Below are 27,691 nucleotides of genomic sequence, written 5' to 3'. Positions count from 1 at the left end.
TCGACCTTCCTGTCTAGCTGCAAGCACCTGTGAGGTAGAAATGTGTCCCACTGTCACCCCCATACACCTGGAGTCCGCGAGCCAACACCTGACGGACGAATACGTGCTCGACCCAGGGATAACACCCCAGAGACCAACACGAGCCCCCCCTTAAATCACATCACTGACGTTTTCATCGTGAGAGTCACCCAGAGGAAGGGACATCTGTCCTAAAGTGCACAACGCAGTTTACATGGCCAGGCAACAACTTTTGGCCAGAACAGTGGTCCTGAAACTGGAGATGGGTGTGTTTATGTTAACAGTTAGGCATTTTCTTTATTTGAACAGGCATTAGGAGAAAAACTAGTTTTTCAAATCTCATGGCAAACACATTCTTGCTTAGGATGAGGTTAAAGGGTGACTTAGCAGAACGTACCCTAGGACAGGTGGCACTTGATGGTCACGAAAGCAGTCCGCGAACGATTTAACTTTGGGATAAAGTATACAAGAACATTATGGAGCACTCCTCTCTACACATTCTGAATTCAATGGCTTAATAAAATTGCACTAAAAAACCCATTTCCATCTGCATTTTAAAGGTTTTGTTTATACAATGATTTCCCTTTTAAATGGAAACAAGCAGTTCGAGGATGATGCCCAATTTCCCGATGCCTGGTTCCCGAAGGAGCCCCATCTAATTACCGTGGCGAGAAAAGCCGCCGTGGGATGCTGTTGTCTCTGAGCTGGGGGCAAGGCCCCGTGCACCGCTGTGCTCTGTGCAGACCCCTCTGCAGCACCCACCCCTGTAGCCGCCACCACCTCTTCAGTCACACAGCAGGGCCCCAGCCTCTGGGGCAGGGCGAGCCTCCCTGGAGATGTTCCTACCTCTCCCCTAGATGGCTGACTGCTGCGCCCTCTGCGTGCCTACTACCGGGCAGTCCATGGAGCCCTGGTCCCTGTCAATAGGCTGGGAAAATGCAGTGACCATCTCAGGGCCATTGGTACCCCCAAAATCTCAGAAGCATGGCGGTGAATTCAGCCATGCTGTTAATGGATGAATGGTGAGAGGCCGAATGCAGCCACTAGTTCTTCAATATGCTCGACTGAGGATCAAAAACGCTGCTGAAATAATTTTCATGGACCTCAGGATGTTGTCAACCTATTTAAGAATAAATCAGTACTATGCATGTAATGATTAATATAAGTGGTGACGCTTAACACAAATGGACAACGCTCTGCGGCTGCCCACTGCCTACGTGCTGTGTGACTCACCTCCCTGAGCAGTGCTTCCCGGGTGTGCCAGGATGCACCCCACATCCGCATACATGCCGGGACGCACGCCCCGCATCCGCGCACGTTCCGGGACGCACGCCATACATCCGCACACGTGCCGGGACGCACACCCCATATCCACACACGTGCCGGGACGCACGCCATACATCCGCACACGTGCCGGGACGCACGCCATACATCCCCACACGATGCCGGGACGCACGCCATACATCCGCACACGTGCCGGGACGCACGCCATACATCCGCACACGTGCCGGGACGCACGCCCCACTCTGTACACATGCCGGGATGCACCCTACATCCGCACACGTGCCAGGACGCACGCCCCACTCTGTACACATGCCGGGATGCACCCTACATCCGCACATGTGCCGGGACGCACACCATACATCCGCACACGTGCCGGGACGTAGGTCCCACTCAACACCACTGGTGCCAGGAGATGCTGTCAGAACAGGACAGTCACCTGCGTTTTCCAAGATGTGAAGTGGCCTTTGACCAGCGAGGGGAGCCATTGGTCTGGTCTATGAGGTTCTAAACGCTGCTGGGGATTAGACTCCATCATAATTCTCCATTTTCTAGACTTTTTAAAAATTTTTCCATTGATTTGAGGGGGGGTGCAGAAAAGCATCAACTCAGTTCACTTAGTCGTTCCACAGATGTGCACTCTGGTGTGTCTTGCCCGTGCCCTGACCAGGGGTGGGACCCGCGAGCCCCAGTGAGCTGGGTCGATGCTCCCCCCACTGGGCCACCGGCCAGAGCAAACTGCCTCACTTAACTCCTCCTACAAGAAGCCCCCATGTTAGAGGGATTTCAGGCAGATCAGTCGCAGTCACTCTGTGGTCAGCACCACTGTAAAAATGAACTTTTTTACACAATGATTTTTAACTGAATTTGAATATGTTTATTGTATTCTATTTTTGGTGGAAAAAACGTAACATAGGCTCCTTTAGCGCAGCCTGCACAGTGCAGAGGGGGGCCGGGAACCGCGCTCCTGCCCCGCCAGCTGCACGCTGACCCCGCGGCTCCACTCCCTCTCTTCCCACGCCAGCGGGCACTGCACTCCACGCAGATCACTTCTCTCCTTGCAGGGTGGACAGCAACTCGCCATTCTCCTTCAGCTCCTTAAATGAGAAAGAAAACATAACGAGCACACGTGTGTGTGAGGACACCCTGATGACAGATGGCATCTGTGTCCGGGAACCAGAAGAAGCTCCCGTTTACGGACACACACTGACCATGCTGCCACACGCCTGTCAGAGGACACTGCAGGTGACAAAATTCAGCACGGAGGCGTCTAAAACCAGCCGACTGTTCAGCACTAGCAAACGGAGCAACAGAAACGGAACAAAGCTTCCGAGTTAAATAGCGACACACAGGGAAAGAAGCTGAGTGATGGAAGGAAAAAGCAGCAAGTGCCCGGTGCTGACCCACGTCCACTGAGACATGCCCGGCAACACTGCCCACTTCAGTCTCCAGCCCACCTGGAAAAGCAACAGTGCTGCTGTGGACATTAAAATATAAAGGCCAGGAACATGAGAAAGACACAATAATTCAGAAGTATTCCCGTGCCCGTCTTTCAGAAAATGTGGACACCGCCATCAAGTGTACGATGTGACAGGGCAAGATGCTCTGATTTAGATCCAGGTTTCATCTGACGGAACTCAGAGTTATTATGGGACATTAGGCAGCTCGCCTCTGGATCCGACCCGGGGGGCACACAAGCTCAGCTGGCCCTCAGTGATGTCGGGGCCCTCTCCCCACATAACAAGCAGAGACCCTGCTGCATGCGAGGTCGAGCAGCGCTGTCCTGAGCACATGACTCGGAGGCCAGAGCCCTCAGACAGAACCTGCACCTGCACTCCAGGACTCCCTAGTGTGACCTCGGGAACAGCTCGCCCTGGTCATGTCTGCGCCCCACCCAGGGGGCAGGGCTGGGGGCGGGATGAGGCTTCTTGCTCGGTGCTGACCCAGCGTGAGACCCCCAGACAGGGCAGGTGTCCTCACTGCAGGTCAAAGGGCACCCTGACCCAAACACAACAGGAATGATGTCTTCAGAAGATTAAGTCACCGAGTACACACTCGTTAGCAGCTCAGTTTCTCAGGACATGAGACTGTCTGAGTCACCGACTTACTAATGCACTTGTTCAATCACCCATTCAACAGAAAGACTCAGCGCTCCACAGGGGCCAGCCAAGACTGACCACCTGGAGCATGACTGATGTTTTAATTCAGCTGCAGAGGAAGGACCAGCTCTGCAAGAAACAGACTGAAACACCCATTCAAGAGCTGCTCCCACTTATCTTCCCCAAGAACCAAGTCCAAGCACCTGTGTTCTCAGCAGGTGAAGATAAAGTCATATAGCAAACGCCCTGTTCCACACCTAAAACAGAAGCTGCCCACACAGCTCAGCTGCAGAACTAAATGAGATTTATTGATCGCACCTTCCCACAAGTTACCAGTGGCTCAGGTCCAGGCTATGAAACATTCAGATGAGAACAGGCTTGAGAGAATTTGGGGTCTGAAGACTGCCTGTGTCTTGCAAAACTAAAATATATATGCAACAACCAATGCAGATCTATTCCTGTGGCTTCAGGGCTATTCAACAGCTACTAAGTTAACCCTGTTCTCCACCAGGAATAAGACAGTTTACTAGGAAAACAACTCCTGGCTTGCTTGGGAATGTGCTGTTGAACCAGGAACCTGGCAGGGCACCTGCCGTCAAAGGCCCGTCCATGACACCCATGGCCACAGCGCAGCCGAGTCAGGTTGGGTGCGGGCTCTCTCGTCATGATGTCACGGAGGAGAGCTCAAAACTTTCGTTCTCCAGCACAACCAGGAGCAGTGCGGAAGACCTGCCTTCCTCAGAGGACGTCCTCGGCAAAGCGACCCGCCCCAGACCCGCCACCGCCCTCCTCCCGCACCACAGCCCCTGGTGGGCCCGGGGGCGGCTCAGCTTCCCTCTGGTTCTGGGCTGACCAGTCCAGCCTGGAGCACAGGTGCCACCACGTGGGGGTGCCCTCAATTCTAGACTCTACATTCTAGAAGAAAAATCACAGCCACCTAAACCCAACGGGAGTGTACTTAAAGCAAACCAGCATGTGAGTAAGGCAAGTAGAAAAACGTGAGAAAACTAACGATTATAATGGCGAGAGCAGAGGCGCAGAAACACAGACGTTCCCGCTGCAGCACTCTGCACGGGGCCCCACACAGGCAACTGGGAGGACACCGAGAACAGGGTAAGTGGAGGATGCAGTGTCCACAGCAGAGCCGACAGTGAAGAAAAGCGGAGAGCACGCAGGGAAGTCCCCGTGGATTTAGAACACAGGAGTAAAAGCGATTCTGGACCTTGGCCACGATGAAAGCCTCTCTCAACACCACTTCCTAGAGTCTGGATGCTGGTGGCACCCCCAGGACACGGAAGGGGCTCCCAGGAGGAGCCGCCAGAGACGGGAAAGGGAGACTGACTAGCTCAGGGGAGCGCTGAGGGCTGTCTGGTACAGCAGTGACACTGAGAATGACAAGAAATGATGCCTGACATGGTGACGCTAGGACGACCGCCCACGCAGCCAGGAGAAAGGCAGCAAGGACAGCCCCCGAGTTCCTGCTCACAGTGAAGCCACCCCACTCCCCGTCCTGAGGTGCCTGATGGATTGGGACCTCACCTTAACAATGTCCAGCCCTCCAATGAGCTCCCCTTTCACATACAGCTGAGGGTACGTCGGCCAGTTGGAGAACGTTTTCAATCCTTGCCGGACCTATGGAAACAACAGGAACCCTAAACCTTCCCACCAGGCTCGAGTGACAGGAAGTCAGACAAAGGACATAAAGCACAGAGCTTACTTCTTCATCCTCCAATATATCGAATGTCTCATAGTCAACACTAAAAAAGAGGAGAAAAGCATTAACAGCAAATTCAGTTTTAAACAAAAACTGTAAAACTTATTCTGTGTTTTAAAAATTGTCAAGGAAAAAGAAAAGTAAATAAATCATTTTGGTGCTAACAAAATTTACTGAAGAAAAACAGAAACACTTTTACTTCATAATCTGTCTGGTACTTATTCAGAATAAGTCATCCCAAGATACCCATTTATCTGAATATTCCTCTAGGCCAGGGGTCCCCAAACTTTTTACACAGGGGGCCAGTTCACTGTCCCTCAGACCATTGGAGGGCTGCCACATACAGTGCTCCTCTCACTGACCACCAATGAGAGAGGTGCCCCTTCCAGAAGTGCGGCGGAGGCCGGATAAATGGCCTCAGGGGGCCGCATGTGGCCTGCGGGCCATAGTTTGGGGACACCTGCTCTAGGCAGTATTAGGTTAGACAGGGTCAGCAGATCTTTTCCTAAAGGGTGAAAGAAACATTTAGGTTCCGCAGGCCACAGCCAGAGGTACAGAGCACTGGCTGCACCTCACCTGTGACACAGAATAAATGTATTTCAGAACCCACATGCTATTTCCAATATGCACAAAACCAGAGATGGCGTTGTGCTGTGTGCTGTAAAAGGAATGAAAAAGTCACCCCCTGGGGATCAGGGATCCCTCGGAGTGGGACCAGGGGTCTAGGGAAATTCAAAAGTTGGCCAAAGAAAATGTCACACAGAAAACTCAAAGCCACCCTCACAGAGAAACCTTGTTTGATTAGTAAACAAGATTCCAAAACAACTGTCCATGGTGTGGGAACAGTCGGAAAAATAAGATGACAGGATAAATCAGCAGCACATACCAAAAAATGAATGTTTGGAAAGAGCAAAAAAAGAATTAAAAAGGACCCACACAGGTGAGTCTCCTTCAGGGTGAACTATGGGAGGCAGTCTGATAAAAGGTCAGGGGTCTGGGGGCCGGCAGTCCTGACAGTTCTTCGCAGTGACCTCCCCCACTGTGCACAGGGCCTCAGCCCTCGGGGTGGTGGACTGGCAGGCAGGGCAAGTGCGAGAACAGAGGAGGAGGAACAGGGCTCCCTGTCCACCCGCCCACGTCTCCCGCGGGTCTGCGCTGTGTTCCGCCATTCCGCCAGGAGCCGGTCTGCACGGTGTTCTCCCAGAGCCGTCGTGTTAGCAAGGCTGGAGCGGGGGTGGGGGGCTGGGGGACTCCCAGAGACGCCCGCTTGGCTCCGAGAGAACCGGCACCTCCGCCCCACCAGGCTCCCCAGATCCGGGACAGAAAGCAGGCAGGGAGACTTGCCCAAACACGAGAGCAGATGCATGTCCTGGCCTCATGACCCGGCAGAGGGCACCCAGGGGACAGGCTGGGCCAGGGGGAAGGGACCAGTGTCACCGTGAGGCTGTGGTGGGGACACACCAGCCAGCCCGCCCTCCACCCTCAGGCAGTGTCAGGCAGGTGAGACCCTGCAGGGGATTATGGGCTGACCAGACTGCTCTGGGAAATGTCAAGGCCACCTGAAGAAATCGACTGGTTTTCTTTGTCCCTAAAGTTGTCTTTAAACCTGTTACACTCAGCCACTTTCCCCTCTGCCAAGAACGTCTCAACATTTCAAGAATGACTTTCCTTCCCAATCATTTCCTAGGCTGCCTAATCTATTTAAAGCCATGGTTACAATACCTATAATATTAAAAAAACAAGTGTGAAATAATAAGAGAAGTTAGCAAAAACCATGTGACAAACCCTATAGAGCAGGGGTCCCCAAACTACGGCCCGCGGGCCACATGCGGCCCCCTGAAACCATTTATCCGGCCTGCCACACTTCCGGAAGGGGCACCTCTTTCATTGGTGGTCAGTGAGAGGAGTAAAGAACAATGTCGCTCACGTACAGTACTACTTCCGGTGACGTGGGATGTATGCGTCACAGCTCCAGAAGCGCGTCCTATCACTTGTTAGGGCTAGCGGTGACAAATATGGATCTGGACATTGACCATCTCATTAGCCAAAAGCAGGACCATAGTTCCCATTGAAATACTGGTCAGTTTGTTGATTTAAATTTACTTGTTATTTATTTTAAATATTGTATTTGTTCCCGTTTTGTTTTTTTACTTTAAAATAAGATATGTGCAGTGTGCATGGGGATTTGTTCATAGTTTTTTTTTTTATAGTCCGGCCCTCCAACGGTCTGAGGGACAGTGAACTGGCCCCCTGTGTAAAATGTTTGGGGACCCCTGCTATAGAGCATGTGCTAAACAATCCAAACAAGTGGCTTTGTTTTCATCTTTTAAACTGAGGTATAACTGACACGCAGAAGTGGCTTTGGTTTTATCATAAAAATCAATCCCAATTTTCTCACCTGGCAGCCTCTCAAGGACCTGCACCTCACTGACCAACTGACTTAATATGTACCCTGTCAGCTTTGTGGACTGTTATAGACTCTAGAAAATTAAAAATCTAAGTTCACTTTCCCTAAAATGTTTTTGTGCCGATTAAGAACTCAGCTATTAACTTTCCTCTGGGGAAGTAGTCATTTCAGTGTTGCCTGAAAAGCACGTTTGTTACCTGTAGTCTGAGACTGGCCAGAAAACTCGATTGTTATCTAACTTAAAGCATTCACAAAACAGTATAGCAAAAATAAGCAGATAAAAATACACGGTGCAAGAAAACACCGGTGGGAGAACGGGAAACTTAGAATTTCTTAAATACAAATTCGAAAATAAGACTGACTTACCCAGTACTATTTAGTATTTCCAGAATTTGTTTGCTGAATCCACATTTAGCTTCCTAAATCAGAAAGAAAATGGAAGAGGTGTTGCCTTTTGCACATGGCCCACAGCAGGGCTGCACCTAACACTCTGTTCATGGGACGGCACGTGGACGAGCACGCGCTCCCAGGCCCCTCATGTCAGGTCAGTCGGACAGTATGGCTTCAGGAGGCACCTGACACCCCCTGCCCCTTCCAGCACTGACCCCTCCAGACCCTGTCCCACTGCGCAGCCCAGACTGGCTTCAGTGTGACCACGGGAGGTGCACGTATCTGGTAGTCTCTCTCTGGGGTCAGAATTCCCTGAGTCCAGTCTCAGCGCTCTCCTGAGATTTCACTCACACAGATAACCCCAACTCCTCAACCTGTCTGACTCCATCGTCACTGTCCTGTCCCGTTCCACTCAGCCAGGGAAATCCCACCCTTTTCAGGCCACAGGAAGCTGAGAAGAGGCGTGACCCCACAGACATCTTAAGAGCACTCATAATCACGTTCCCAAAATATACAAATACTTTCTGGGCTTCCAGAAAAAGTGTTTTGAGAATAAAAATAATCACCAAAAAGAATTTAAAAAGAAAGATGACTTTTTTACTACTGGGAATTACTAACTTCCTCTGTTTCATTTTAGTAAATACAGTGTCGAAGAACCGAAGTCCTCATCCAGTGACCACAACAGGCTGAAATTCACATCCCTGTTTTCTGAGTTAGACTGCTTTCATTGTAAGGGTTATACTAACCAACTCCTCAGAGAACTAACTGGTTTCACTATACTAGTTATAGTACTAACCAACTCCTCAGAGAACTGGTTCACTATACTAGTTATAGTACTAGCCAACTCCTCAGAGAACTAACTGGTTCACTATACTAGTTATAGTACTAATCAACTCCTCAGAGAACTAACTGGTTCACTATACTAGTTATAGTACTAATCAACTCCTCAGAGAACTAACTGGTTCACTATACTAGTTATAGTACTAATCAACTCCTCAGAGAACTAACTGGTTCACTATACTAGTTACATTAGACTTTCACAAGAGTTATTGTTGCCTCACTCTAAGAAGACGCCGTGAGGTGTCATGCTGTCTGCTCACACAAGGGGAAAGTGAGGCTGTGAAGTTAGGTCAAAAAGCGACAGGGACCACCCACGACCCGTAAGAACTGTACTGACGTGAGAGGAGCCTCTCAGGGCAACAACGCAGAGGGAGGTCGGCTGGGTCAGGGGTTCTTACCCAGTTACGGGCAGCCCCCTGGAGACTTTGGTGAACCCTGAGCACGCCCCTTGTAGAAACGCAGGACTATGCAGTTACAGAAAAGAAAGCCAGTGTCAAACTGCTCCACTCGTCATCACACAAGCACTGGGCACACGGGCAGCAAGGCCTACTTGTCCACCGTGGGCATGTCCAGAGGATGGTCCAAAGCCACCAACGCAAGACCACAAGGCTCCCTGTCCTCAGTGCGTGCAGTGACCCAGCCGCGCTCTGTGCAGCCAGTGGACACAGACAGTGGCTCGCACAGAGTTACCAGTGCTGACCAGTGAGTTGATGAGGTCTGGCAGCAGAGAAACGCACCCCACTGCGTGCCGAGGATGGAGTCAGAAAAGGCAGATGACTTTGTTTGATCTCCGTAAGCAGCAATTAAGGCCCAGATAACTTCCTGGCACCACCGCGGCTTCATTAGCTATCGCTGGAAAAAAGATGCTAAGTGTCCCCTTGCTGCAGATGTTAACATCAAAAGAAATTACAAATAAAGCCATTTCTGAGTTCTTTACCTGTTTGTTTCCTTTCATAAAGAGCATCACGGAAGCTTTATTGGTCAGCACTCTGAGCCTAAGGAGAGAGAATGGGTAAGAGATGGCTCAGCTCGGGTATTAAACAGCGCCTCTGCTCCGCGCAGGAGCGGCGTGCGTGTTGAGGGACAGACACAGGCGGGGGGCCCCCAGCTCCACATGGCAGTGAGCAGCAGGCGCACTGATGTTCCCTTTACTTCCCACTCTCTGAGCCACTGTGAAACACAAGATGGCTTTTTAAGGCAACGAATGTTCCTTCAAGTTGCAATTTAAGCCCATCAACTCACAGTTTAAAAAAATAATAATAACCAATTCAATAAGGAATTGTTCAATAAGGGGCCCATTCGGAACTTCCAGAACTCCACCTCGGTGTTCCCGTTTCATCCTGAGGCTGCACACGGCCCCACATACCCCGTGAGCACAGGCTGCCCCTGGAGGGTGGGCTGGACCTCCGAACACCAGCTACCACTGGCCGCGGCCACCAGGTCCTCTCGTCTTGCTGCAGAGCAAGTGTTTCACACAGTCCTTCACACACCATCACCTAACTGCTGTCAGGAACTTGCACCACGGCACAGTAGCCAAGTCAGACAGGTCTCAGGAACAGCCGGCGTGGGGACAGCAGGCTGCGGAAGACCCTCTGGGCCGCACGGTGCCCATCACGTTCTCCTAATGACCCTGGTTCTCTAGGCCACAAGAGGCTCCCAACCACCTCACAGAATGACGCTGTCACAATGAAACCAGATCATGCACAAGGCTGTCACACTCGCTCTCAGCAGAGTACCGTCTGCTGATTCTCACACAGTAAGAAACAGCAGGACACTAATACCGGCTGTCCACCTGGTAACCAGGGGAGCAAACCAGGTCCCTCTGAGCCGCCCAGAGATGGCACCCACCCCCGGAGCTCTGGCTCCTGCACTATTCCTCCCAGCAGTCCTTTAAATTATGACTCAAACACCCTGAAGATTGCTTCCTACATAATCCTAGCCAGTCAGCCTGCAGAATCTGAAACCACATGGGATGAGGTGCCCCCGACAGCAGTCGAGGACACGGGACAAGGCGCCCCCGACAGCAGTCGAGGACACGGGACAAAGCGCCCATGACAGCAGTCGAGGACAAACGCACAGCCCGGGGCACGGCAGCGCGGGCCACCCGGCGTCCCAGCCGGGAGCGTAGCCAAGGACCCAAGTCCCAGGGGTGGGGGCGTCCCTGTCTCATCAGGAGGGCAAGGAGGGGTGTGCATCATGAGAAAAAGTGCCGCCCTGAAGGTCAGCTTGACATGCATGGAACACTATCTGTGAGGACTACTTTATTAATCAATGACAGATAAATCAGGTATTTATTAAACACTTTTAGAAATTCTCAAAATGTCAAATGGCAAGGCAGTTACAGGAGGAAGTTTGAGCTCAAAAACTGAATCCCCATTGTTCACAACAGCAAAGATCTGGAAACAGCCCAAGTGTCCGTCAGAGGACGAGTGGATTAAAAAGCTGTGGTACATATATATATACAATGGAATACTACTCAGCCATAAGAAATGACATCAGATCATTTACAACAACATGGATGGACCCTGATAACATTATATGGAGTGAAATAAGTAAATCAGAAAAAACTAAGAACTATATGAATCCATACATAGATGGGACATAAAAATGAGACTCAGAGACATGGACAAGAATGTGATGGTAACAGAGGGGGTGGGGGTATACAACATAATCAAATGTCAAAATAATCTGGAGATGTTTTCTCTGAACATATCTACCCTGATTTATCAATGTCACTGCATTAAAATTAATAATAATTTTAAAAAGGTAATTAAAAAAATAAAAGTGCATAAACACACAAAAAAACTGAATCCCCAACAATGAATGGCTGATATGCTACAATATATGTCAAAAGAAATTCCTTTCTCAACCTCTACATTAATTCATATTTATTGCAATAAAAATTCCTTTAAGTCTCCCTATAGGCTGAAGTCCAAAATTTCTATAAGATAAAATGTTTGAAAGCTGATCGAGATCCTTCATAAAATGAGTCAGACAGATTTTAGAGCTCCGAGATCTCCTTGAGTTTGAAGCCATCGGGTTCAGAAAGGCGGGGAGCCCGTGTGCACATGCACTGCAGACACAGTGCTGCTGTCCGCCCAGAACACCCCGTTCCGACAGGACAGGGGCAGCAGCAGGCAGCAGGGCTCCGCGTAGGAAAACACAGGTCACCCAGTCAGGCTGTGAGAAGAGCCCCTGACGACAACCTGGACACCAACACAGCTGGACCCTGGCTCGAAAATGCAGACACTACCCACGGTCATCCCACGCGGCAGACACTTCTACAGGAACAAAGAGCATCACCCAGCTGGGGACACAGAACGTCCCTAGTCCCCATCAGACCTTCCTGGTCAGCATGACTGTCTGCCAACAGCAGACTGGTGACCTCGACATACAGGACACATCTGACTGCTATACAGGAGGACAATGCAAAAACTGGGGATTAAAAAATACACTTAAAACAATGAGAGACTATTTGAAACTCTTAAAACACTTACCTCTCCTCTAATTTGGGGGCTTTGGGACAGATTGTATCTAGTTCGTCAGAGGCTTCCAGCTCCTGCAATGAACACACGTGCAAGTTTAAGAAAGCGTTCATAAGATCAACGCCCTGGCCATAACACAACACAGAACTTCAGTCACAGTCATCTCACCGGACACAGCGGTGCGTGTTCCGGACTTGTATTGGTAGGTGTGGGCATGCTTAAGAAATTCACACTGAAGACGCGTTACAGCACTTACAAAACTGCGCTCTAAGGGAAACTCGACCAGGGACAGACTGCCCAGTTCTAACCTTGACTATGTCAAGCCCTCCTATGAGCTCGCCGGAAACATAGAGCTGGGGGTAGGTGGGCCAGTTGGAATAGGTTTTGAGGCCCTGACGAACTTCTTCATCTGAGAAGATATCAAAACTGCTAAACTGAATATTGTGTCTGTTGAGAATTTCCACCATCTGCTTGCTGAAACCTGCAGAGAAAAGAGAATGAAAACTCAGTCTCCCTCTAGTTCACATCCACACACAATTCTAAAGTCAGAGTGCATTTATCTACTGAACACGGGCGCCCACCTCTACAGTACACTGATTTAAGCACGCTGACAGTATGGAAGGACAGAAATCCAAGAACTCCTTATCTAACAGTCACGTACCACATGTTCAGTGTGGTTCAAGTTGTTAATACACTTGAAAGTTTTTTTTAATGTGTGTTGAGCAAAGTTCTTCTCAATATCAGGCACATTTTTGGTTCCAGGAGAAGCGTACAGGCCAATAAGCAGAGCCCTCAAGCCTTGGCACCTGGCTCCATGCACCCAGGGGATGCCCAGGTGAGCCGTGGACAGCCCCCCACGCCCCCCCCCCACCGTGCTGGCCCAGCGTCAGGGACAGATGTGGGAGCCCGGACAGTCCCTCCAGGCTCTGCCGTCTGTGACTGAGACCTTCCTGGTGGGGAAATGCTCCACAAGGGGCTGTGTCTGCAGCTACTGTGCGAACATGGGAAGCTAACTCCATTCCCACTGCCCTTCGCCGCTTCCCAGGTGCCGCCGTCTCTAGCTAGAAGAGATGAAAAGCCAAGTCAACGCATTCCCTTTCAGCCTAACACGGGTGTTTTAGCACCTAACACGGGTGTTTTAGCACAGAGTTTCAGAGCTGTCCTCTCTGCTCTTCTGTATGAACTGTCAGTAAACTGGGGGTGTCCTTCCTCGTCTGGGGTCACAACTTATAGCTTCCTCCCTAAAACTGTTTTCATTCCCCAAAGCCTGTTATGTGTTCCCCCCTTCACTGTAGTGACAATCTTCTGTTCCATGATTTTATTATACTTTGGTGACACATTTTTGTTCCGTACATTTTTGACATCATTTTCTCAGGATGACGTTAGTACTGAAAAACAAGAGCATGAATATCAATCAGTCTTTCACAAATCTGTTGGTCTTGCATAAGAGGAGGGCGTCTTTCTGTCTGTAAGTTCATCCCCCTGCTGGTGCGCAGCATACCGTGCCAGTCTGCCCACGCCCTCACACCAGCCTGCCTCTTCCCACCAAGCCTAAGTCTCTAGGGAATGACCTATTGTTCAAATTCAAAATTCCTGTAAGATTTAACAGCATCAGCAATTATCTGTAAATAAAACTGAATCATAAAATTCAGTGAAAGGTTATGTCAACAGCAGGCTCTACCTGCTCCCATGCAAAAGCGCTTTTACTATAAAACCAGGATCGAAGCGAGCTCCAGACAGCAGCTCACGAGACGACCCCTGGGGGAGGAGCGGGTTCACAGTTGTGAACCCTGCGCTACTGTTTACTAATTATGTGTTATTTTCCACACGGGCAGCTGCACCCTGCCTCTGCCCTGCCCTGTATTTATCTGTACAGTGTGCAAGCGGCTTTCCCACAACCCAGTGCTAGGTTCTTGTACAGCCCGAAGTAAAACACTGGCTCTGAATCTTTTTCACTCATCTGGGAGTTCATTAGTAAACAGCTAACGGCTGATTGCTGAGGGTTATTCTGTAGCCAATACATTAACTCATTGCTACTGCAACTGGCTGAGAGAAAGCTTGGTTTTACCTTAAGGCAATTACATGCAGACTAGAAAGATTGATTGGTGGTGTTTCATTTTTAAGGGTTAAAGTGGCAGACTAGAAATGTTATGCTTAAGGACAAAATAGTAAGAAGGCTTTATTCTAATAGCAAAATATTCACACGCTTTTTAAAGAAAAACGCATACATGTACGCATGCAGTAAAAACAGTTAAACGTGGAAAACGCATGTTGAGCTGCCACAGAACCATGGTTTGTATCCACAGTCGTTTCTACTCATGGCTGGAGACGGGAACAGGAATCTAACTGCCCACTCCATCACTCACACAATGAAACCTTTAGAACACTTCTAAACCTGCAACATCTGTGTCTGACTTAAAAGGTAAAACCAATTAGATGACTCTCTGCAGGAGAAATGTCTGTACTGTGGTTCAAATTCCTTTTGCTTTGCTAAAAGCTTTGGTAACAGAAATAGATAAAAGAATTCCCAAATAACTTAACATCATGTTCAAGGCCTTAGCACTCCACTTAAAAAGATGTCCATCTCAGTACGTCTTAGACATCCTCTGAGCATGAGCGCGGCCCTGCCCTGCCGTCCTCCCGAGCAGCACGGGGTGAGGACGCGCGAGCCTGTCACTGGGACCGGACACACGGCAGTCCAGTCCTGCAGGCAGAGCCCCCGTGCGAGTGAGGGGCTGGCCCGTTCAAGGAGGCGTAGGCTGCAGGGCAGATCCTGGAACAGCGTTCACGGTTTTCTTCATATGAAATTTAAATGTGACGATTCCTGTTTTCTGATTAACTGAAAGTGAAGGGCCAGCTAATCACAGAGCCAGCATGGCTCCACTCCCCAAGGGTGCCCACCGAGAGCGGGGAGTACTGAGGAGGGGCTCTCGCAGTGACTGTCCCACCACGGACGTGCCCACGCCGCACCCCACGCATGCCACTGACTACTGCTCCCCTGGGCCGGCTCTGCCCACACTGCACCTCTAAAGCACTGTGACAGCAAGTTCCCACTGGCCAGGCTCAGAGAGGAGGGGGGCACGCACATCCCTGTGAGAAAACAGCTTGGAGACGGAGACTGTGTGACACAGTGCCCATGGGCAAGAGCAGGCTCCACAACAAAGTCATGGCTCCATCCCACACGGCACCTTCCCATCGGTCCATACGCAGTACGCAGAGGTTTCACGAGAGAAGCAGCAGTGAGAAGTGACCTGTTTGCAAATGTGACAGAACCCAAAGCAGCGGAAGCAGAAAAGGCTATCACCAGTGCGGTTACAGATACTCCCAGTCTCGGGACACTGTGAAGTATGGCTACTGATGCAGAATAACAGTGGCAACTGTAACTGAAAAATAAAATTTTTAAAAATATAATTATAAAAATTATAATGAATAAAATAAATACTTGTACAGAATAAAACTGCTAAATCGTTTTTATCTATAAAGCTTTTAATTCCCTAATTAGGTCTTTTATTATCTAAGTGTCTATAATATGGAGTTTTTGCGATTGCTCTGAATGTTTTAAAGCATCTTGTTTCATTCTAACTTACCTGTACAGTCTTCTAAATGCCCCTCGGCGACTGTGCAAAGGGACACAGCACATCAGAACCTCAGCGTAATGAAGTGGAAGGTAAGCAGGAACATGATCGTCTGAGTGTCACTGTGACTTATTCGAGTAACCTACAACGTCTGAGCTGGAAGGGGCCTCCACCCTGGCCCATCCCTGCCTGGGGAGGCCGCGCAGGCACAGGAGGGTAAGGGACCAGGTGGGCACGCGGCCCACCTGCTGTGACATCTGCACTGCCTCCCTTCCAGTGCCCTGGGGGACCTGCCCAACTTCAGTTAGCCACCTGCCACGCCCACGAGGGGGCCATTCAGAAAAGACTCAGAAGACGCTGCCGTCCAGTCCCAGAGAAGGGAATAGCCTTCTCTGGGTTTTTCTGCAGGGTGACCCCATTCTACTGCCTACAGTCGCCCCCACCCCACAGTCACCGGCAGCACGCTGGGCCGTGACAGGACTCGGGCTCTAAGTCCTGTCACTGGCACCACACACAGGACCAGAAGTGACTTTCCTGCCTGATGGCAGAGAGTGTGCCAGGTGAAGCGTCCACTGAGATACGTCACGGCATGTGGACCGCCCGCTGCTGCCTTGGGCGGCCCAGCCCCTGAAACAACTGACTCAGCACTTGATGTGGACACTGGCCAGGGGAGTTTTCAGATAGAACTGAAATACAGGAGCCACTTTTCTAATCTTTTTAAGAGAGACTTCATCATGAAACTTTATTTTTAAACCAGACTTTTCCATAATGTAACATGTAACTCACTAACCACACAGGGAAGAATTTACAGTCACATGTCCTTAGCAGCTTGGATATCTGCAGTCACCCAGGACACAGTCATTCTTCCGACAGCACTCCGTGGTGCCGCCGCTCTCTGCCAAACTCCCTCCTGTGCAGTTGGAACAGATCCTCGCTCTCAACAGCACCCTCCGAAGGCGGTAACTGCCCGATTAAGCCATATAATAATGCCATACGAGGCTCACGAAAGAAACCAGCATAAGCCCAATACCAAAGGGGCCAGTAACCGTAAAACTTACTTAAGGACAAAATTACAAGCATCTATGTGCTTCAGAAAACAAGAGTGACTATAAGCCACAGAATTAGGAACCTTGAAGTTACCAGAAGCTGTAAGTTGGAAATGACAGTGAGGGGGACCAAGTCATCAGAGCTGAGACAACAGGGTAGGTGGCAGTGCCCACGGCAGACATAGGAACACGTCAAAATCTGGTAAACGTGCAAACTGCTGAACTTGGACAAGGTGAGCCAAGGGGCAGCCGAGAAAGAGGGTAACTGCTAACAGCAAAGTCCACGGGAGAGGCAAAAAGCCCCTTCGCGGACCAGCAACAGGCGCTGGAACCCCATCCGTCCCGGCTCTGCCGTCAGGAGACCGCGGGCAAGCTGTCCTCAGCTCTGGGTACGTGGGTGCACCACACAGACCTGGGATTAGATGACTAAGATGCCTCTCGGTTCCAACATGCTCGTCTGTAGTGAAAACCACTTCGCATCACCCAGCCACCTAGCGCCACTGGAATCCTAACGGCTCTGACTTTGGGGAGGAACGCAGTGCCCGGTGCGCCCAGGCGCACCCAGCCGACCCCGGGCGAGGCCCTCTGCCAGCGTCTGAGCAGCAGCTCCTTACCGCAGCGCGGCTCCTGAGGAGTCCCTTTCATGAACAGCATGCAGGGGGCAGCGTGAGTTAATCTCTTCAGGCGGAGGTTGAGGTCTTCTTTGGGGTGCTCACTCCCCCTGGGTGGGAAGGAGCCCACAGACGCATGGCGCTGAACTTTTCTGGTCAACTCTGGGGCATGTGCACCGTCTAATCGGTCCATTTTCTGAGAATTCTGAAGTTATAAACCTCCTTTAGAATAGGTGGCATTCCTTCCTCACCTCTATACTGCAGCCTCCACAATGATAACAAGACAAACCCACAGGGCTGGCCCGTGTTTAAGGGGAACACACTATTACTGGAGAAGTTTTTAAAATCCAACTACTAACTGCCGGCACTGCGTCTCAATTTTAGAGATAACTAATTGTTCTCTATTTCTTTTTTTGAGAACATGCTAGAAAAACATCTGTAAAGTTCCAAATATGAACTCCCTTCAACTAGCTGATGTTTTTCAAGAGTAGGGTACAAAAGTTTATGACACATTTATATCTAAATGAGATTCACTGGGTTGGCTGTAAACATTTCTACATCTCAAGCTCAAAGCAGACCGAGTCTAACATAAAACAGAAAGGGTTTCCCTGCCCTCTGGGATGAATCCTTTATTACGTATAAATGAGGTAATTGGGGAACTGTGGTATAACACCCAGGGGTGCCCTGAAGCACAGATGTGCATCACTTCCTACAAGAGTCATTAATCAAACCAGAATCAGCCAGATGTTTCATTATGTCCAGACACAGGCCCTATCAACCAACTTCTGACCCAACTCGGAACGCTTTGTGTCTATATCATGTATCTGATTTTTTTCTCAAGAAGCTCTATCTAGCCCTGGCTGCTGGACCTCCCCTCCAAGTCCCTTCTCCAGGACCCCAGGGCAGGCAAACACCAAGTCCACAAGAAGGGCACAGCCAGGAACAACCCAATGCCAATGTTTAGTGGGAAGGGGGAGGGTCAAGGCACCAACACAGAACCCACAGCCCAGGACAGACGAGGAGCCGCTCCTGCAGCTTCATCCTTACCTTGAAAAACAGAAAGGTGGGGACAGAGCTGATTTCATATTTTTCAGATACTTCAGGAACAGCTTCAGCTTCCAACTTTAAAATAAGACAATTTAAGCTTGATTACAAAAGGTCCTTTTTCACGACTTCATTATGTAAATCAGTTTCACATGCATTATCCCTTCAAGTAGTTCTAAAGAGTGTGGTATGAAGTTTATGACACATTTACATTTAAATGAGGCTCACTGGGCTGGCATGTCATCCACTGAGTCTGCCGTGTCAAAACAGGTTCAGAGGTTTTTACTTTGTTGCACATTTCAAAAGATGCCTGGAGGCTGCGAATAAAATTTTTGGTGCACTAGTGACCTAGTAAATTTTCAATCATATGCAGCTACTACTATATTGAAATCCATAAATCACTGACCCCAGTTATGTCATGATTACAGTGCTGATTTTCTGCCCACAGCAATTCTTGCTGTTTGCTCTATTGACTAATTTCAAGAGGCAGTACATCATGACTGACAGCTGCAGCCTTCTGCAAATTATGAAGCAAAAAGGAGTATTTCTTCAATAAACTATTGATGTCTGATGAATTTTACTTTTAACTCCTGCAAGGCTGCTGGACACGCAGACGCCGTGCTCAGTCTCTCGCTCTGGTCTCTGCACCTGTGAGTGCGTGTGAGATGAGCGTGCTGTGTGCCAACCCTCAACAAGACGCGGTGTGGCATCTGACAAATGGACGGGAGACATGGAACAGTGTCCGCTGAGGAGGGAGGACAATCACGCTACGCTGTTTATGTAGGCCCTGATGGGCAGTGTACTCTGACAAACACCGAGATGCTGTATCCATCCCTCACAGAACCACCAATGTAATACCAGCTTTTTAAAAACAATAAAAATCTGTTTTCATATTATACCTGTAGGAAATAAAATTTACCAATGCATTATATTGTTAAAGTTTTTAAAATGCATATCTTCTATTTTTCCAAGAGTAGACAATTTCCTCTGGGCTTCAAGCGCTACTTTTAGCTCGAGCCACGCCGTCACCGCCCGCCTCTGCCCAAAGGACCCGAGACAACAGCAGCCACCGAGCACTTGTCTCTGCCTGGGTTCCTCTGGCTCCCGAATTCTCGGTGCTCTTCTGACTTAACTCTTTACTCTCTAGAACACCCCTTTGAAACAATATTTTTAATTTTTTTCATTTTTAAATGTATTTATGTGAAAAATTAGATCCACTTGAAATCAGCATCCACTGTCCAATGGTGGTGACAGGACAGCAGAGGAGGAGCAACGGAGGCAGCGCTGGGGACAGAGTCCAGGCTGCGGACACGCCTGGGCCACCCCCCTCTGCACAACTCCCATCAGACCAGAGAGGAGCCGCAAGGTGACGGGCAGTCCACTGCCTTCTGTCTTCCAACAGCGGTTTACAGAGTGCCCACCGCACCCTGGGCACTGGGCGAGGCTCACTAGTAACTGGATTCTAACAGAGAAGTAATGCCAACCCAAAAAAGGGCTACACTCAGTAGAAACAAGATTATGTAGTCTTAACCCAGAACAAAATGAAGCACAGCACCCTCGCTAATAAAAACAAGTTCAAAGTTCCTGCATGCTTCTCACACCCCTGCCCAATCCCAGCTGGCTTCCCCCACTGACCACTCTTCTGGGAAGCAAATGTGTGTGCTGACATTCCTGCTGAGGCCACAAGGGTCACTACACGCCTCCCGTCTGTGAGCTCCCAGACACCAATCTCAGCAAGACAAAGGCCGTGGTGACAGACAGACAGCCCCCTGCGCACGGCCAGCGCACCCACAGAGGCACAGCCGCTCTCCACACGGCAAGCACGGCCAGCGCACCCAGAGGCACAGCCGCTCTCCACACGGCAAGCACGGCCAGCGCACCCACAGAGGCACAGCCGCTCTCCACACGGCAAGCACGGCCAGCGCACCCACAGAGGCACAGCCGCTCTCCACACGGCAAGCACGGCCAGCGCACCCAGAGGCACAGCCGCTCTCCACACGGCAAGCACGGCCAGCGCACCCAGAGGCACAGCCGCTCTCCACACGGCAAGCACGGCCAGCGCACCCAGAGGCACAGCCGCTCTCCACACGGCAAGCACGGCCAGCGCACCCAGAGGCACAGCCGCTCTCCACACGGCAAGCACGGCCAGCGCACCCACAGAGGCACAGCCGCTCTCCACACGGCAAGAGCTTCTCAGGCCCAGAAACCTCTGCGGCACTAAAACTCCCTGGACATGGTTTTGTTGAATGTAAAACATGAGTTATAACAATGACAACAGAAAATAAGTATATAAATATTTAAAGTGATCTGCACTCAGAAGGGACCAAAGATCTCTTTGATGGCTAGCAGATATCTTTCACGGAAGGCCTGCTCTGTGCCAAACCATGGCAGTCCCTGGACCTAAGCAGGCCGGTCCACTTACAAGCTGGAACGGGGTGCAGCACACCGCCTCAACCTCCAGGCGGCCCAGTGCAGAGACCAAACCAAAGACACAGCTCTAAGCAGCCGAGCTGAGAAACAAACCCGCTTAGTCTGAGTACCAAGCCTGTGCTGTTCCCACTCTGGTGAACCTGTTCTACAATAACTACCAAAGAGAAAGGTTACATTTCAAAGACAGAATGTACACATGACTTCAGGACCAGCCAGGGATGCACACTTCCAGAATGGAACCCAGACTGCCATGGGCTTCCTGTGCTGGGACTCCCAAACCTGAATCCTTCCCAGAGTGCCGTGCGTCTGCGGAGAAGGGAGGTGTGCCTGCAACGAGGCAAGTCCGGAGGGAGGGCACTCTCTCTGCAGTCTACTTCAGTGTGCCGGGGTCGCCACGGGCCCCTGGTGCTGGTGGCCAACAGCAAGGGTTTCATCCAGGCCAGACAGGGCTCTAGCACATTGTGTGTACTGACTCATTTAACCCTGACAACAACAGGTGCTGTCCTTACACCCTTCTGATAGAAGAGCCGGACCCTGAAGATGCCGGGGAGGCTGCCTGGCCAGGATGACAACACTGGTGATGTGGAGGGAGGCAGTCTGCTCCAGGGCCACACCACCATCTCACCAAGCCCAGCGGTTCCTCATCCACTCATTGTACTGACCTTCCAGTTCGCTCAATAAGCATAACCACACTCACCTCGTGGCGATGTCCTTCACATGGCTCTCCACGCTTCCCCCTCTCTAACTCTCAGACTCACTTCCGGCTTCTTCCTGCACCTCTGGCCAACGGCTCCATGGTTCCATGTCCCAGGACTTGGTTCTGAGCCTACTTCTCCACTCACTCCCCTACAGGGGTCTCCTCTGACCTCAGAGCTCAGAGTAACCCCCTGTGACACGGCAACAGAGCCCAGCTGCGTCCAGGCCAGACCCCACCCTCATGGCCGCACGCCTGGGCTGCACTCAGATGGCTCACAGCCGTCTCCCACTTGGTCTGGTCTTCATTCTTGAATCCCTCCAATGCTCAAATTAAGGAGGAGACAACCTCGATGAGGCCAGTTCCCTCACCCTGACACCCAAACCGTCCATAGGTCATCTGGGTCCCCCACCAAAATATACGCTGACTCAGACTATGACGTCATTTGATGCTCTCTCCCTGCTCATGTCCAGGGCGCCTGGCCCAGCCTAGTGAGGCACCTCCTCCCTGCAGTGCTTCCAGTCTGCACCCTCGGGCCCTGGGAGCCACTCTCCACAAGCAGCCAGAGTCACCGACCTAGGGGACTGACTGTCCTTTACCCTGCACTCAGAACACAGCTCAACCTCCACCAGTGCCCATGAGGCCGCCTGGCCCCACCCACCTCCAGCTGCACATCTGCCCTCTCCCTCGGCCCCCTGTGAGCCCCACGGCCGGGCCTGCCCTCTGACCGTCCACACCTGCTCACCCACGGGCTCCGGGCCTCCTGCCGCTCGTCCAATGACTGTCTGCTTCCCTCTGCAGCCGTTCCAGCCGCTCACTGAAGCACCCCTCCTGAGTCCCCAGCCTGCACAGCCGGCCCCTTGACTCTTGGCGGCACTCAGAGCTGCCTGAACAGCATGGTCGTGTCCCTGCTGTGTCTGCACCCGTCCAGCGCCCCGGACACCCCGTGGTCAGCACGGCACGCGGCCTCTCAGCGTCCAGTAAGTTCGTCTCACAGAATACTGAATGAATAGTGGTCACTGTGCCTGAGCCAGGAACCGAATAAGCACATGCCTGTGGTGGCACAAGGCCCCAAGGGGGAGCAGGGACACTTCAACCTATGCTCACTCAGAGAGACGCCTTTCTACCTGTGACATGTGACAGAAAAGGAAAATGAAATTCCTTCTTTATCACATAATCAAATATAAATTTCAAAACAGGTACTTATATTAACATTTTTGGTAACTTTTTAAAGACTTTTACTAAACGTATTGCAGTAACAGCTAATAAGCTAAGTTAACTGCATTGTTTTCATTACCAAGACAGCATAGATAGAAATTAGGATATTTTTAAGATATTTAAGATTGAACAATTCTAGAATTATCTGAGAGGCATATCTGGAGCTAAAGTAAGTCCTACGAGGCTAAATAAGCTGGTGACTGTCCCTGACACTGAAGAACAGGACTCCAGCGGGCCGGCTGGTCCTAGCTGCATGGCTGGCCGGTGAGCCTGAGACTGCCCTACGCTGTCTCCTCACACCCACAACCGCACAGATGTTTGAAATGAAACCACTTAAGCTCGGAAATGACCTGCGCTGGCTGCGCACGCCTTCAGAAACCAAACCATGGGAGCTACAGCTTAAGACTAAGTCAAGCTGTAAATATTCCTACTTCCGTAACAAAATCAAAAAACACAGATTTACATAAGTAACTCCTCCTGTACCCCTCCCTTGGGTCTGGAGGTACGATGGACACAGCCCAGCAGCTGCGACAAGAGGAATGCGGAGTGAGACTGGACAGCGTGAGATCTCACCAGCCAGGTGGCTGCTGAGTCTGTGAGGATTTCTGCACCCAAGTGCACTACACTGCGAACTGAGCAACCGCAGCCCCGGAGGGCAGCTGGGGGGGGGGGGCATGGAGGGGGCCCTGGCTCTGGAGGCGGGAGCCACCTGCACAAAGACTGTGATTAAAAATGGTACATGAAGGCTCCTGCCTCAGGCATCCACCCTCCAGTCAAGGAGCCGATCGAAACAGAAATTAAATAACCAATGACAAAAATATAAGATATTCCCTAAGAGTCCAACTCATGAAATAGACTAAGTTCAGAGACCAAAAAAAAAGAGGGAAGAAAACGGGAGAGGGCACAAAAGAGTGCACAGGAACAATTTCATACAAAATGGACTGGATTTAAATCAACATGCTGTACAACTTAAGTATATGCAATTTTTATTTTTAAAAATAAAATTAATAAAATCAAAAGTGAAATTTCAAAACTGACACTCCTATAAAAAAAGGATTTGATTGGGACCTCATATACGACTAGGGGACCCCAATTTGTTCGTCACCCAAGAATCCTGGTACAAGTTTTCTCTCTCCTCTCCTGGACACTCTATCTTGAAAGATTCTACCAAACAATTGATTAAATGATAAATGTGTATTCCCGTTTCAGTTAGTGCAAACAAACCAACTTTACAAATTTATTTGAAAACCAAAGGCACTTACCACTTTAATTAATTTCATTTTAATCTGAACAAATGTAAGGTTTCTAAGCGACTTAGCAACAGGAATAACTCAGGTATCACCTCAACGCCTGGGAGGTGAGGACCCCGGTCCACTGAGAGCTGGTGGGTGGTGCAGGTGAGCCGACGCCCCCCGCACACCCGGCACCAGAAAGCCCCACACCACCACCAGTCTGGGACAGGAGGGCACGCAGGCCCGAGGCTGTACCCTGCCTGTGAGCAATCTCTTCTGACGAGCGCAAATCACCCAGACCAACAATGCAGGCCACCTCTTCTCAGATATTAGTCTTCCGTCACCTACAGGGTAAGTTGTTGATGGTCCCAAAACTTAACCATCAAACTATGTAACACGTCAAGTTTGACATCACCCACATAAGGCTTCTGTAAATCTAAGTCACAGAATGGACTAATCTCTCTACTCCACGAGTTAAAAATGCCAAACTACTGCAGTCACAATAAAGAAGAAATCTAATGAAAAAACACAGTAGCAGGCCCTGGCCGGTTGGCTCAGTGGTAGAGCATCAGCCTGGCGTGCAGAAGTCCCGGGTTCGATTCCCGGCCAGGGCACACAGGAGAAGCGCCCATCTGCTTCTCCACCCCTCCCCCTCTCCTTCCTCTCTGTCTCTCTCTTCCCCTCCAGCAGCCGAGGCTCCATTGGAGCAAAGATGGCCCAGGCGCTGGGGATGGCTCCTCGGCCTCTGCCCCAGGCACTAGAGTGGCTCTGGTCGCAACAGAGCGATGCCTCGGAGGGGCACAGCATCGCCCCCTGGTGGGTGTGCCGGGTGGATCCCGGTCGGGCGCATGCGGGAGTCTGTCTGACTGTCTCTCCCCGTTTCTGGCTTCAGAAAAATACAGAAAAAAACAAAAACAAAAAACAACACAGTAGCAGAGCATCATTTCCATAGCCCAGAAGTTTCAAAAAGCTCTCAATAATGAGAAAGAGCTGTTTTAAGATGAATCTCTGCCTCTCTTCCTAGGAAACGCCAGATCTCCTCGAATCCTTCACTTCTCACTTGATCTGGATGGTCCAGCAACTGCAGCCTTTCCAACAACCCACCTTGCACACTCCTTAAAAACTGCCTCTGCCCTCCCTGATGTCCAGCCCAGTGAAAGAAAAACTATGCCCCGGAGTGGACACCCAGAAAGCAAGCACACCTGGACAAACGTCCCATCTACACCGCCTCCCTCCCCATGAAGGGCAGATGCAGGCGGTTCAGGTATCTCCAACAGGCAAGGGCTCCCAACCTTGGCTTGCTCAGACACTTAAGCACTTTAACAACTTCGAGTCTCACTGCCAAGTTTGGTACCAATGTGAGAAGTAATCCTATAGCACTTTCAATAAGTCATTCAGGCGGCAGCCAGGAACAATGTGTTACCTAAACCAGTAACATTATCCATATAAAAGCAGACTTACAACAATTACCATCCTCTTGATTAATCTTATGATTGAAATGTTTAATCATTCATTTCACTTGTAGTCATTATCTTTTATCACTGACCAAACATGCAGTTTTAATGTTCCCTTCTATTATTTATATTGGACATTTTAGGGTTACATTCTAAGGTTACATTGTACATTTCCCTGGAATTTTAAATAAGATCTTAACTTTTAAAAAGCTAGCCATTATACTCATACTTGCTCTATCTGCATAAACTCATACAAAATTAATAGGAGCAGGTCCTAATGGGGACAACAGGCCCGACAGGAAAGAGCCCAGTGAGCCTGCTCGGTTTTGATTTCTGAGCCACCGACCGGCAACACCTGTTGAGAGCACACTCACCTGCCCAGACCCCCTCTGGAAACCACACCCGCTGCACAAGGCGGCAGCCTGTCCAAACTGTCCCCGCTGCACAAGGCGCAGCCTGTCCAAACTGTCCCCGCTGCACAAGGCGCAGCCTGTCCAAACTGTCCCCGCTGCACAAGGCGCAGCCTGTCCAAACTGTCCCCGCTGCACAAGGCGCAGCCTGTCCAAACTGTCCCCGCTGCACAAGGCGCAGCCTGTCCAAACTGTCCCCGCTGCACAAGGCGCAGCCTGTCCAAACTGTCCCCGCTGCACAAGGCGCAGCCTGTCCAAACTGTCCCCGCTGCACAAGGCGCAGCCTGTCCAAACTGTCCCCGCTGCACAAGGCGCAGCCTGTCCAAACTGTCCCCGCTGCACAAGGCGCAGCCTGTCCAAACTGTCCCCGCTGCACAAAGGCGCAGCCTGTCCAAACTGTTCCCAGTTTACGGAAAACAAGGTATTCAAACACGACTGACATCACTCTTAACGCTATACACAGGTATATTTGCCAACATGTCTTACGATCTTATACATGCTGGTTTTAAAACTAAGGCCTTGGTTTTTTTATTTGTTTTAAGTTGGAAGGACCCAGGCTTGTGAACACAGGGTGCACCTCCCTTCCCAAAGGTTAATTTCTAAGACTCAGCTCACATTCTGGACTTGTTGCCTAAACCAGTCCTAAGTCCTGAATGGTAACATTAACGTGCTCAGCCCAGCGAGCCACAACGATCACTTCCCAGTCCTCACCCGCCCACAAGACACAATATATTATACATCGTGTGAAACGCAGCCCAGCAGCCCAGACACAGGATGCCAGGGAGACTGTCTGCGTTTTTTTCCTCTGGTTCCTGAGCAAGTCAGAAATGCCTTCAGTTTCTCCTGTCGGTTTGTCCAATCCCAGACAGCAACTTCTCCCTAGTCCCCTGCTTCCTAACACTTCACACGCCTCTCCTCAGTCACTTTTCCACATCACAGCTGGCTTTTCAATGAAATACATCTGCCGATATTTTCCTAACCAAACTCATAATTACTCCAGCAGCCTGTGGCCCACCTGCTCTGGACTGCTCCTGTCTGCCCCCATGCACGTGACAGGCACCGTGTGGTGAGTTTTACACTACCTGGGAACTTAAGAAATGCAACACTATTTTAAGGTTTATAAGAATAGTCTACTACAAAAATAACAGATCCCAACATCAATTATAAATGAAGAATTCAACACCACTCCTCTCTCGTGTAAGTGAATGTCAACTCCAAAAAGACGTGACACAGAGGACGCACCTTCACAAAGGAAACTTGAGGGTGTTCTTTGGCCAGTTCTGCCATGACGTCGTTCATCTGAGCACACTGTGGAGCCCATGGCGTCCAAAAGTGGACCACAAGGAGGGACCTGTAAATAAGCAAGATACAACTTGAAAAAATTACGGCATCTTTAAAAATAAGCAAATACTGATAAGAGATTAAATTCGATCACCAAAAAACCCTTTATGAGAACTGCCTGGATTCTTTGCGTTCTGCTAGAATTTTGTTGATTTAAACACAGGCTGAAATATAAGGACTTGCAAGGTCTTGGAAATCTTTTAGGTCAATTTCCAAGTTAGTGATTATTTCTTGAGTCAATAATTAGTTCGCATAAAGTGGTTCTATATAGTCATCCATCTCAACTAAGTCATGTAGCTCAACTATATTTTCTGCTTAGGACACACATAGACCGGATTTCTGTAGCTGAGGCATAATGTTCGTGAGAAATGACTGTAGAAGCGTGATCGCTATTAACGTTAG

General features: G+C 50.1%; 1 protein-coding gene across 1 annotated transcript in view; it reads right to left on the bottom strand.

Moving 5' to 3' along the window:
• Positions 1-2,159: 2,159 nt before the first annotated feature.
• Positions 2,160-27,691, bottom strand: part of GLRX3 (glutaredoxin 3) — a 29,885-nt gene continuing 4,353 nt past the window's right edge. The window contains exons 2-11 of the mRNA XM_066238289.1: positions 27,191-27,299; positions 18,514-18,588; positions 17,470-17,671; positions 12,543-12,715; positions 12,247-12,308; positions 9,687-9,744; positions 7,886-7,938; positions 5,116-5,155; positions 4,938-5,030; positions 2,160-2,396 (exon numbers count right to left, since the gene is read on the bottom strand). Coding sequence (XP_066094386.1) covers positions 2,346-2,396; positions 4,938-5,030; positions 5,116-5,155; positions 7,886-7,938; positions 9,687-9,744; positions 12,247-12,308; positions 12,543-12,715; positions 17,470-17,671; positions 18,514-18,588; positions 27,191-27,299 — 916 coding nt within the window. The 3' untranslated portion in view covers positions 2,160-2,345. The remainder of the gene's footprint in view (positions 2,397-4,937; positions 5,031-5,115; positions 5,156-7,885; positions 7,939-9,686; positions 9,745-12,246; positions 12,309-12,542; positions 12,716-17,469; positions 17,672-18,513; positions 18,589-27,190; positions 27,300-27,691) is intronic.

The sequence above is a fragment of the Saccopteryx bilineata genome, chromosome 7, assembly GCF_036850765.1.
Source record: "Saccopteryx bilineata isolate mSacBil1 chromosome 7, mSacBil1_pri_phased_curated, whole genome shotgun sequence".
Classification (NCBI taxonomy): Eukaryota; Metazoa; Chordata; class Mammalia; order Chiroptera; family Emballonuridae; genus Saccopteryx; species Saccopteryx bilineata.
This window is presented reverse-complemented; position numbering and strand designations above follow the sequence as displayed.